The 13,388-nt window shown below is 41.7% G+C and overlaps 1 protein-coding gene across 5 annotated transcripts in view; it reads right to left on the reverse strand.

Moving 5' to 3' along the window:
• The window catches only part of sema5ba (sema domain, seven thrombospondin repeats (type 1 and type 1-like), transmembrane domain (TM) and short cytoplasmic domain, (semaphorin) 5Ba), a 157,325-nt gene that overhangs the window by 33,406 nt on the left and 110,531 nt on the right, over positions 1-13,388 (reverse strand). For all 5 annotated transcript variants that reach the window (XM_075479980.1, XM_075479979.1, XM_075479978.1 and 2 more), the window contains exons 9-11: positions 4,063-4,198; positions 2,365-2,572; positions 2,050-2,257 (exon numbers count right to left, since the gene is read on the reverse strand). In XM_075479980.1, the coding sequence (XP_075336095.1) occupies positions 2,050-2,257; positions 2,365-2,572; positions 4,063-4,198 (552 nt within the window). The remainder of the gene's footprint in view (positions 1-2,049; positions 2,258-2,364; positions 2,573-4,062; positions 4,199-13,388) is intronic.

Below are 13,388 nucleotides of genomic sequence, written 5' to 3' on the forward strand. Positions count from 1 at the left end.
CTGAGAGTTAACTGAGTTACCTGAGAGTTATCTGGGAGTTATCTGGGAGTTAACTGAGTTATCTGAGCGATAACTGAGAGTTATCTGGGAGTTATCTGGAAGTTATATGAGAGTTAACTGAGTTACCTGAGAGTTAACTGAGTTATCTGGGAGTTATCTGGGAGTTATATGAGAGTTAACTGAGAGTTATCTGGGAGTTATCTGGGAGTTATATGACCGTTAATTGAGTTATCTGAGAGTTATCTGAGAGTTATCTGGGAGTTATATGAGAGTTAACTGAGTTATCAGAGAGTTATCTGGGAGTTATCTGGGAGTTATATGAGAGTTAACTGAGTTACCTGAGAGTTATCTGGGAGTTAACTGAGAGTTAAGTGAGTTATCTGAGAGTTATCTGAGCGTTATCTGAGAGTTAAGTGAGTTATCTGGGAGTTATCTGAGCGTTATCTGAGAGTTAAGTGAGTTATATGAGAGTTAACTGAGTTATATGAGAGTTAAGTGAGTTATCTGAGAGTTAACAGAGTTAAGTGAGTTATCTGAGAGTTACCTGAGAGTTATCTGGGAGTTAACTGAGTTACCTGAGGGTTATCTGAGAGTTATCTGAGAGTTATCTGGGAGTTATCTGGGAGTTATATGAGAGTTAACTGAGTTATCTGAGCGTTAACTGAGAGTTATCTGGGAGTTATATGAGAGTTAACTGAGTTATCTGAGCGTTATCTGAGAGTTAAGTGAGTTAACTGAGAGTTAAGTGAGTTATCTGAGAGTTAACTGAGAGTTAAGTGAGTTATCTGAGAGTTAACTGAGAGTTATCTGGGAGTTATATGAGAGTTAACTGAGAGTTAAGTGAGTTATCTGAGAGTTAACTGAGAGTTATCTGGGAGTTATATGAGAGTTAACTGAGTTATCTGAGCGTTAACTGAGAGTTATCTGGGAGTTATATGAGAGTTATCTGAGTTATCTGAGCGTTATCTGAGAGTTAAGTGAGTTATCTGAGAGTTAACTGAGAGTTAACTGAGTTATCTGGGAGTTATCTGGGAGTTAACTGAGTTATCTGAGCGTTAACTGGGAGTTATCTGGGAGTTATATGAGAGTTAACTGAGAGTTATCTGGGAGTTATCTGGGAGTTATATGACCGTTAATTGAGTTATCTGAGAGTTATCTGAGAGTTATCTGGGAGTTATATGAGAGTTAACTGAGTTATCAGAGAGTTATCTGGGAGTTATCTGGGAGTTATATGAGAGTTAACTGAGTTACCTGAGAGTTATCTGGGAGTTAACTGAGAGTTAAGTGAGTTATCTGAGAGTTATCTGAGCGTTATCTGAGAGTTAAGTGAGTTATCTGGGAGTTATCTGAGCGTTATCTGAGAGTTAAGTGAGTTATATGAGAGTTAACTGAGTTATATGAGAGTTAAGTGAGTTATCTGAGAGTTACCTGAGAGTTATCTGGGAGTTAACTGAGTTACCTGAGGGTTATCTGAGAGTTATCTGAGAGTTATCTGGGAGTTATCTGGGAGTTATATGAGAGTTAACTGAGTTATCTGAGCGTTAACTGAGAGTTATCTGGGAGTTATATGAGAGTTAACTGAGTTATCTGAGCGTTATCTGAGAGTTAAGTGAGTTATCTGAGAGTTAACTGAGAGTTAAGTGAGTTATCTGAGAGTTAACTGAGAGTTATCTGGGAGTTATATGAGAGTTAACTGAGTTATATGAGAGTTAACTGAGTTATATGAGAGTTAACTGAGTTACCTGGGAGTTATATGAGAGTTATATGAGAGTTAACTGAGTTACCTGAGACTTATTGAGAGTTAACTGAGTTATCTGAAAGTTCACAGAGATAAGTCTAGTGAGTCCTCCAGCAAAGCCGTGTGAGAGAATACAGACGTCCAAATCAGTTGTATTGGACACCAAAGTGTGCGTGACGCCCATATGAGCTCATGTGTAAAAAGAAAGCAGGATTAACTTCTGTTATGAAGTACTCGAGTGAAAGTCCGACACCAGACGATGTTCGGTGGATATCGTTCATGTGAAGAAGCTACTTTGATGCTCTACTCACGTCTCAGTTTCGTAGGTGGAACACCTCTCCAGAGGGATCTTCAGGACTCGGTCGTTCAGCCCAACAAAGAGTGACCTGTCGCTGTGCAGGATCTGCAGGCTCAGGATTGGCTCTCGCACCCCTGGGGGGAGGAGCTCCATCTCCTCCAGGTAACAACCCTGCAGGTTCTTGTTGGGCGTTGCCAGCGCCTTCAGGATGGTGCCGTATTCTGATTTAAGAACGAGGAAAAGAAGAAATGTCAGGTCAGTTGAAACGCACCTCTTTCTCTTTTAGTTTAGACGTGAAAGTTTGGTTCTTCGCTTCTCCACGACTGACCCGTGCTGATGTACATAACGTGGTAGAGGGTGTCCATGCCCTGAACAATGTCCACAACGAGGTTTGAAAAGCGAACATCGTCCTGCATGACCAGCGGATCGACAGACTCCGGCTGCACCACGTCGTTCATGAGGTAAAGGCGCTGCGCGTCCTGCAGGCTGCGCTCCGTTAAACCCTCGTTGGGACCCTCGTCCTCGATGGTACCGCACTGCAGAGGGGTGAGAAAGGGCATCAGGGGGCCATGTGAAAAGGAACTAAGGAGGCAGAGATGGAAAGCAAGAAAAACCAAACAGGGGGAAGGACTTTGCAGTCTTATTAAATGAATAGACTGGACAGGTTCAGCTCCTCACTCTGTTCTCAGTAACTAAACGAGACACTCGCTCATCAGCGATTATTTGACTTTAACGGTGAGAGTTTGATTTGTTGGTTTCACTCGGTTTGTAAGATCACCGTCACATTTTATCAGCTTTAACACTCAACACATTTGAGATTTTTTCTTGTCGGAAAATGTATAAAAAGGTGATTAAAATTATCTATAATTTGCGTAATTAGCTTTTCATGAAGTTAAAAATAAAAGTAAAAACAGTGCTTCTGACCATTTATTTAACGTGCACGATTAAAGTTTTAATTGAACGCCTATGTCACATCACCAAAGCCATTCTGAAGATGTTGTGTAGCTGATTATTAAGCATCTTTATAAATATAAATATAATAAAAAGGCCAGATGTAGCAGGCTGAGTCAGACTTAATGCCAACACAATAAGCAGCAGAGTTTGCTGTTTTCTTTCATCGTAGCTTTACTCTTCTCGTCCTCTTTCTTATCGATGTTGCAGTAATTCGAGTGAAACCGACTGTTGTTTAGTTGATGTTTGTTTATCATCTCCCCGCATTGACAGCCTGTATTTTGGACCCTCGCATACACTGAGCCTCGGGTTCAGATTTGCTCATTTACAACATCTTTAAGAGTGTTTTTCCCCTTTAACTGTTATCCAGCCTGAGGGCATGGACTGACTGAGCAGAAAGCTTTTCTCTGTGGTAACAGAAATCTTTTTGTTGGAATTTAAGATGTTTTTTAAACCAAAGTCTATGTGCCAATATTAAACAATGCCCATCCATTCACCTTTTCAAACTAAGATACATAAAAATTATATTATTAAAGTACAGTGCGCAAGAAGATCGCTGCGTACGACAGTAAAAGATGTTATGATCAGTTACTCACAGGCCTTACCCTTGGGGTATTCTTATTGCCATTGCTTGTATTTTTTAAGGAAGAAGGGGGGAAGAGAAGTGTGTATATATATATATATATATATATATATACTTTATTGCAACTGTACTATGTACACACATTTGATGGAGAACCAATGATGTAAATGGCGGCGGCCTTATTATTTATTAAGAACTGAATGGGGGTGGAAATCTATAAGTTTGTCTTCGTCCCACTCCTTTCCAAGCTTATTTGAATCTAAGTTGTATAAATGTACTTCTAAAATACTACGAATAAGTTCAGTTTGTGTATTGTACAAAAATTGTAATGTACTTAGCCGCTTGTTCTGTATATTATTTTTGCTTGGAATAAACTAAACTAAACTAAACTAGACTGCATATTTACTTCTTGGTTTCTTATTTTTTTTCGGTCATATCTGGCCAGCCGGACGGATGGTTTCAGAAGGTAAGAGGCAGTGTTGCTAAGCTAACCTGGAAGTTGTGGATGGGGTTGGGTGTGGGCAGCCAGGTGGAGCGGGGGTTCTCCTGGGAGCGGAAGGGTCCATTGAAGGCCTGGGTGATGGCGCTCAGGTTGAAGGCACACACTGCAGATGCTGCAATACTGTTGCTTTATAGGGAAAGAGACAGGGAGAGAGGAAAAGAACACATTTTATCAACAGCAATATTCACAACGGTTCAGATGCCGGCAGTCAGTGAAGGCATATCAGAAACTGGCAGCACGCCTCGGTGTAACAAAGCCTATCTGCGATGTTTCCCATCCTTTAAATGGAAGTCCCATCACTGACACCTCCACTAAACGGGGCCTGTGTGGCTGCAGGCTAAGCTATGCTATCAGTGCTGCATGGGGAATGAGGACATGAGAAGAAATGGCACAGATTGTGAGCGCACACACAGCTGCCTCACAGATGTAACATACGACACAAGAACTCAACCAAACTGCCAGCGTGCGCAAAGCCATTACCGGGATTCTCTTTAGCTGTAATAAGCTGCGAGGTAATGAGATTCTTAACTGCCTGAAACTGCTGACGGTTTTTCCCTTTTTCCCAGCCAAACCAGCACAACACGTTTTACCACACAGAGGACGGCCTGCTGCCTTGGCATGGCTGCAGGATACCGATGATCCCGACGTTACGAACAAAGACTCGGACAGAAGCAGAGAAGGAGAAGCACTTCAGCTAAGATCGACCATATAGTGACATATGCAAGACTTAAAAATGTCTTTGAGACGTCGTCTTGTTGAAATAAGCAAGAAATATTGACTGGATGGTGTCGGCTGCTTCCCTGAAATATGCATCTATAATCCAGCATTAATGATGCCCATTCCACGTGCTCGGGATTTTCAGGAAGGATTTCCATCTTTAACTCCGGTCCAGTCCACATTAAATGAACTTTGGCCCACAGAAGGCAGCGGTAATTTGTAATATATTTTCTAAAATTGCTCTTGTTGAGAAACTGTTCACAGACAGTGGTTTTCACAAGCGTCCCTGAGCCTCTGATGTGATTTCCACAACAGAATCAGTCTTTTTTTTTTTTTTTTTTAATAAAACACTGTCTGAAGGCCCAAATATCTCAGCCGTACAGATTGGTACTGGACCTCTTCTTTTCTTTACTTCTGAAATATTCAGTCTCTGCAAAGTTAATCTAAATCCAATCGTGCTGCTGACCAGTTAACTTCGTTTTTCATCTCCCCACAAATTAAAAGTTTTAAGGTCTTTTGTTGCCCCGGTTCCAACTTTTGAAACATGTTGCCAGCATTAAAACACAAGGTGTACAACGTCAGCATTTTAAGATTTATATATCGTCCTTAAACCTGGACCTGATCTCTGGCATTAAATACCTTCATATACTCACCGATAACAGTTTGGTGAAAGTTGGCGTATATCCGTATAACGGGAGAGAACAGGGCAGAGACAATACAGACTCTAAATAAGGCATTATCTGTCTTTATTTCACCAATACTTTACGACCAATGAATGAAGGAACGCGTACTATTGCACTGTTAGCTCAGAGCTGCCGTGCTGTTGTTATTGGGGGGGCTCATAAAACAAAAATGTAGAAAAGACGATGCAAAATCTGAAGGTACCCGAGGAGTTCTTCACAGAAAATACCAACAGACTATGAGCTGATGTTGGTTCTTGAGCCACACTCCTGAGCTCAGAAAGTCGATTTAATTGAGATACTTAAGTTTTATATTTAAAGCATCAAAGAGGAGCGTTTCAGGACTTTCACCACTCTTCTAAACGTATTTGTTCAGAGATCGCTCTGGTCTTTTGTTGGAAATAATCAGTTTGTTCTCTTACTGCTGCAGGGTGGGCATAATGCTGAGCAGCTCAGAATTAGTTCTGTGTGAACACTGAGGGAAGCTAAACATCCACAGACTCAGACTTCAGTGGAAGGACTTTATTCTCATCTTTGTTCGGCGACAGTTTGACACAATAGGAAGTTAAATTCTGGGTTTGTGGTCAAACTGTAGCTACAACTTCCCCGACACTTATTTCTGCCGCGCAGACGTCCAGATTTATTTGAAAACTCTACTTTGACAAACGTGTGTACTGAAAGGAAAACAGTCATTTGCACTAATGGACGCAGCCCATATGCTTCGAGTCGGTTTAAAAGCCTGGGACAGTGATTGAAAAGCTGTTTGGCATCTGCTGTTTGCTGGCGCAGCACCGAGGCGTGGGAGGCCACTTCACAATGTGATTCATCTCCTTCCAGCAGATCCTGCCGCCGGTTGTCCTCGGACATTTACTGAATTCCCATCTTGTTTCAGAATGAATCCAAGTCCAGCTCTGTGATCTTCTCTCCTTTTTTTAATTTTGGTGGAATAATCTTAACATCTCTCACTTTGGGTTCCACACGGTCATCGTCTTTTATATTTCAGATTAATGATGGACGGAGACACTTCAGCAGGACTTTAGGAGGAAATCTGTTACTCGGATAAAGTATCCAGAGTTATTCTTACATACAGTTTGCATATGTAGTGTAACTTTAACTATTTAAAGGCAAATTATCTGTGTTCAGAGAGCAACAAACCGTGTTCCTGATCAGCCTCCTCTGACGTCACACAGGTGATCATACAGAGCTGCACCAGGAGGGCTGCTGCCATTGGCTGCTCACCCGTCACTCTCTCGGCTCTTTTATAAAGGTATTTATACGCAGCTCATTTGGGTTTAAAATGGCAAACATGGTTGGTGCTGCGTTACATCAGCTGAGGGGACGCTCTGCTGATAGTTTTCTTATCAATATAGCCAAAAATTGTACTCAAGTAAAAGTACTGTTACTTCAGAATAATATGACTCAAGTAAAAGTTAAAAGTAATCATCCAAATAATTACTTGAGTAAGAGTAAAAAAGTGCTTGGTGAAAAAACTACTCAAGTACTGAGTAACTGTTGAGTAACGTCTGATTTATTTGTTAACACAAGCATTCAATCAGACAGACAAAAATACTAAATCATCTTTAGGCAAATTAGAGTTCATCCAATTGATAAAATACATTAATTAATTACAAAATAGCTTAAATTAAAATAATCCAGGTAAATTCAAGAACTTTAATAAAAAATAAGAGAGACTTAGGAAATGTTTAAAACATATGTAACCCATATGTAACCTAAAAAACAAACATTCATCTATCCATGGGGGGAAAAACGAGTTTAGGAAACTTAGCGCTACATGTTTCCTCAAGTTAGATGCTGAGTTTCTGCTGAAATGTGCGTTTGTTTTGGTTAACACAGAAGACACATAATGTAGCTGCTGTTTCTCACTCTTTGTAAGGTAAACATGCTTTCAGTATGAGGCCTCGTCTGTGTCTGCATTTCCCACCGTTGATTCTGACATTTTTCATCTGTTTCTTTGTTTGTTTGCTACGACTGCTAATGCTAAAGCTAACCCGTCCCGCCGCTGAGATTGAGTACGGTCACGTGACCAGACTGCACGGCTGCGTCTGATTGGTGAAACACAGTCACAGTCATTTTTTCAAAAACTTACTCAAGTAAATGTAGCTCGTTACTACCCACCTCTAGCTGTGTTTAGTTGGTAGAAAAAGGCTGAGCAAAGTGTTTGTTAGAAAAACTACAGTCATCTGATAGCTTCAGTGGTTTGGCTACATTTCAATTTCAATTTTGAAGAGTTCATGAAATTGTGTAACTCCAGACCTTTGAATAAATCGAGATATTTATTCAAGTGCTGCCAAACTGGCTGTTCCAACTTATCAGACATCCCAGGAGAGAGAGATTCCTGGATGTTGTGCAGCTTACGGAACTATTCAAACACCTGCACTGAGCACCAAAGATAAGAAACGGAACAAATGGAAACGTCGGTGTTGCCTCGTCATTGGAAGACTGAAATCAGACGGAACCTGCAACCTTTCTGCTGGACTGGGAAGTAAAAAGCTTTAAACTTCTCACAAACAGAAGCAGTGAAATAACAAACTAATTTTATTATGTAAACCGCACGTGTCACCAGAACAGGCTCGTGCATGCTCATCTTATTGTCAGCTGGCTTATTCTGGTCATGATGATTCATTTCTTCAGTTAAAATTAAAAGAGCCAAAAAGTCCCAAAAAAGCTGATGAAAGTGTTTTTTTGCCGTTTCTCCCCCTCTGCAGAGGTTCAAATAAATGAAAGGAAGAGAAACGAACGTCACCTGGTGGAACTCTGCCCCATGCAGCGATCATTTTTCAAGACTAAACTTAGAAAATCCACCTTTAAAGAGTGATGCTGGTGATATTTATATTTCTAATTGTCAGCGAATGACTCGACAGGCCCAAGCCAACTCTGAGCGGAGCTAATTAAGAAGGAATGTGTGTGTTTCTGAAGCCCAGCATGCAGGATATAATTCATGTGAGCCACAGGACTCCACTGAGCCAATCAAATCCTTCATTAATCAACACTTACACACATTGTGGGTTCATTAGATGTGAAAAAAGTTGTTTGAGTAAACTGCAGGACCAGCTGTTTCAGGAAATTAAATATAAAACATAAGATTTGTTGATAGCAGAACAAAAGAAAACCCTGATCTGCCCCTCAGGAAGTGTTGCTGCATGTTTCAGAAAGGCAATAAACTCCTCACTGAGCCTTACTCTGCGACAACAATCGCTGAAGATCAGTCCAACAAAAGGCTGATATTCATCTGACTCCGAGCTGGAGGCTCATATCGCGTTTTACACCGAATCCCCGAATGTTTCTCTGCATGATCTTTCCTGTTTGTACTCGAACTCTTTGCTTTTAAATGCAGCAACTGATAAAAAATGTTTATTATTCAGAGTATTTCTGTGCCGCACAGCTTCTAGACTGTATAATATACAACATATACACACAATATGTGTGTGGTTTTTCATTATTTTCTTTATCCGACTTGTTCAAAAGCACTTAAGTCAACAGGTGCTTTTTTTAAAAGTGCTTTTTAGATAAAGGGATTTGACAAGTTAATGGCGTCATTGCACATCGGTGCAGCAGGAGTACAGCAAGGTTGAGCTGAATCCCCCGTTTTTAGCTAATGGGCCTTTCCACAATTTATGGTAAAAAAAAAAAAAAAACACAACAGCCACTAAAGCCACATTAAGGTCAATGTTTCAACCCAAGTTAATTCCTGCATGGCCCACTCAGCAGAGGCAGGCAGGATGATGCAGACACATTTTCACACTGTACGACAGTACGAAGGCAAAAACAAAACAGTCACCGTCTGACTCAGCAACACATCCAGTTACTCAGTGACAGAACCAGGTGGTTTAACTGCCGTAAGACTCTACAGTGAAAACAGTAGTGCTGATATTTTTAGTCAAAGCCTGAATTGACCCATTTTTACTGTGTATCCAGTGAAATCCATAAAGGAATGAAAAACCCAGCTGGGTTTACATCAGGCCCAGCTTCCAGCTGCAGGCTCTCTGTTCATTTCCAGTTAGATTTCAGCAGTATGACGGGAAGAGGACGCCATATAAACACAGAAATACTGCAGTTTTGTGGCTGGATTCACTCGGCCGCCCTTCACATCTTTGGTCCCAGATGTATGATCTGATCTCACTGACTCAGACTCATACTGTCAGTGGATTGGAAGGATTTTAGGATCTCTTAGGGTGTTGATATAGAGTTGTTTTTAAGAGCTCAGCCTGATAATCAAATGGATCTGTCACTTACAGGCCTGAACTCGTCCCTTTCTGTTCACAGGAAAGCAAACTTTGGCCTTAAGAGCAATAAAATGACTTCATTAAATGTCTGCTTAGGATGGGAAAACCAGTTCTGACACAAACTTAAACCATAAAGTTACAGAAATTCCTCACATCAACCTTTTCTACCGTATTCTGCCAAAGCTGCACAGCGTCCACCATCTTAATCCTGCCTCAAAGCTCAGATCAGTGGAACAGGAGACCCACAGTTATTTTAATAATTGAAAAGATCTGAGGCGTCGACAGGATATATGTCAGGTAATGATTCATTTCTATTAATAAGATAACTAAGACAAGTTGAATTTAAAGTGACGGACACACAGAAAAGGTCCTTAAAATACTGATTAATTAATGAGCCATTTGTTCCCGCACTCCTTATCCTACCGCCAGGTTCTTAGATTCAAGGCCGTCTAACAGCTGCTGAAGTGGAAGGTCAGCGGAGGCATCTAGAAACAGATAAAGAGTTTCATTATTAGTGAGTAATGGCTGATTAGATGCCCCCGGAGGCTCTCTACACTGAGCCCACGACAGAGGGACCCCGACAGTAAGGGCCTGGAGTTAATTAAAAGACCTCACTGAGCTCCCAGGTCTTGAGTGGGCTTATTCTGATGAAAAGTTAAAACCGTCCTTCCATAAGAGCTTGACAAGCTTTCTTGGCTGGTGCTTTTAACTTCCTTTGTCTTCTCTAAGAAAGGCTGTGACTAACGGCCATTTTTAAAGGGCGTTCCACAGATGTGACACACAAAACATACTTCCTTTCTATTCAAACTGCTGTAAAACTAACGTGTGCAGAGGCTCACAGAATCAGGGGGCATATTTCTGATTTCAGGTGTCCATACAGCTCACATAACGAACGTGAAAAGCTTCCCACACTGAGCTCTGTCCTTGAATGCAGAGAACCAAAGCTGCTGCTCTGACGACATCTGTTCAAGTCCTCAACTTAGTAAAAAATAATAACCGTATATCATTAAATCTGTCAAATATTTGGAGCATTTTCAACCCATAAATAAGCCATCAAATTGCTTTTGTAATCCCCCCACCCATCCCCAAACTAAACACCTCAAAATATCAAATTTACACATAAATACTCTGGCATTTGGCCTGATGAATACCCAAACAGGAATTTATAAGGATTGACCGGCCCTTTTCCATGTTATTGTAAAGCAAATATCAGGCAACCTTTTCAAATGTCCCAAAAAAGAACAAATGAAAACGTCTGTTTCCGTTAACCAGCTTAGAAGTGACGTCTGAAGGTACCGCTACGGGCTTTGTTACGCACGGCCAGACATTTATCTGCAAGGACTGGATTTATTTCTGCTCCACAAACAGAAAGCTGATCAGGCTGAAGACTTACCTGCTGGGTTATGACATTAACATGAAAAAGGCCAAAAAAAATTCCATAAATTTTGCCCTTTCTTTCAATCTTTTTTCCCTACAGCAGTTCCTCAAAGTAGAAACTGCTGCAAATGAAGCAGCCCGCTCCTTTACAGACCGTCCTCGGACGCACTGAGGCCCGTTTGGCCGGGATCGTCAGCAGATAGAGAAGATAAGTACTCCGTTCCAACTCTTCCCGTTCGGTTTTACAGCCCAAACTCCTGGGAGCAGCTGTGAGCCTGTTCAATTTAGGTCAGACAGATGGAGACAGTGTTTGTGGTGATTGCATTAACATATCCCGGCCCGATGAGGGAGGCAGTTTTGGAGGGAGGACCGATGACTCCCCTCAGAAAGCAAGAGAGAAACAATGGAAGACAGACAAAAGCTTGGAGTTTAATGATTTTTCTCATTACCTCTTCTCATCTCATCTCCCTTCTCCTTCTCCATCTTCTACTCGCTCTTTATCCCCCTGGCTTTTCATTTCATTCGTCTCTCCCGGTTCCTGCTCTCCCTCAATCCTACATCTATCACTAAAAATGGCTGCAGGCTGACAGGAAGCAGCCACGTCGTGTCCAATCGCTGGCAGCTGAACAGGTGAGGGAGCAGAAGGTGAGAGGCAGGAGTCGGCTTCTCCCCCTGACTGAACGCTGAATACATCTGAATACCAACAACCCTGCTTCCTCACACACACGGTAACACAGTCCAAGACACAACTCTGCAACACCAGCAGTGCTTAGCACCCGCCGACTCGCCAGACTCACCTTCAACTTCAATACATCTGAAATTTATTTTAAATTCATCTTTTAGAGACGGGATTTCCTTTGACAACCTTCTGCTGGAGCAGTAGTTTGGGTAGAAATCAGCACCTCCTCGTCTTTACACCATGGTTTTAGATCAGGAGACGGATCACAAAGCTGTTAAACTCACAGGTCTTTACTTTTGGTAGCCAGTAGATTCAGATTACAGATTTAAGGGGTGGAAATAATAAGCTTCATCAACCGCTGAAGATGGTTTAGAGCAAAAAGAGCCATTTACAGTTGTTTGGGTAGCTATCCAAGATGCACATTCAAGGCTTTTCCAACCAAGAGGCGACAGGTGGAGAGATCGGGTCTCTTGGCTGGGTTGGGAGAAGAAATCCAGATTTCTGCTCATTTTTACTGGTGCAGCAACCAGAGGCTCAGATGTTCAGAACATCTCACAATACAAAAAGAGGTGGAACAAGTATTTTTTTTTTACCACTCTGAGAGCCTGTTGTACCAGAAAAGCTAAACAATGCCCCCCCACACACCATCAGAGATGCAGGCTTTGAACTGGGAGCTGGTAACCAGCTGGATGCTCCCTCTCCTCTTTAGTCTGGAGGACGCAGCATCAGGTTCTGATCCATCTGACCACAGAACAGTTTCTGACAGTTTCTCACTTTGTCTCAATCTATTTTAAATGATCATTTTCTGGATCATGTTCACATATGGCTTCTTCTCTGCCTGATGGAGCTTTAACCTGCATCTGTGGATGTTACGGTGAGCTGTGTTCACAGAGAGTGGCTGTGTTCGAAACCGCATACTTCTCCTACTACTCATACTAACTTTTTGAGTTAGTATGCGAGTTTGAGTAAGCGAGAAGTTCGCCGAAATGTTGGGTATGCATCATGAGGTTACTACTCATACTCAAACTACCCAAGATGCAACGTAACGTGACGTCGCCGATCGTCATTTCCTGTCAAAACGACAGTTTCAAGCTAGCTACAACGAGGGTAGGTTCACTTCCTGTTTTCAAAACAAAAGCACCAATTGTATCGTAATGGCTTTCCCTATGATAAAAGGCAACGGGTATTTTATTTTGTGAAAATAACCGGAAGTGCGTTGCTCACTACGGCTAGCTTTAGTAGTGCCGAATTCGTGGGAACAAAATTGTAAACAGCCGGTATTTTGTCAGGTTTTCAACACGTTGGGGATCTAAACGACTACTTTCTCACCTGAAAATGTTTCAAATGTTGCTAAAGTTTACAGAGTTTAGAGCTTAAGAGAAATCAGCTTCAGGCCGGCTGATTTCGGCTCGGGCAGGAGTGAAATGCATTGTGGGTAAACGCTCTGCATACTGTCTGATCGATGAGTATGCAGTATGGAAGTATGTAGTATGCGGTTTTGAACACAACCAATGATTCCTGGAAGTGTTCCTGAGCCCAGGCTGTGATTTCCAGGACAGAATCAGGTCTATTTCTAGGGCCTGAAGGTCACAGACACCCGGCACTGATTTTAGTCCATG

Source organism: Odontesthes bonariensis, chromosome 12, assembly GCF_027942865.1.
Source record: "Odontesthes bonariensis isolate fOdoBon6 chromosome 12, fOdoBon6.hap1, whole genome shotgun sequence".
NCBI lineage: Eukaryota > Metazoa > Chordata > Actinopteri > Atheriniformes > Atherinopsidae > Odontesthes > Odontesthes bonariensis.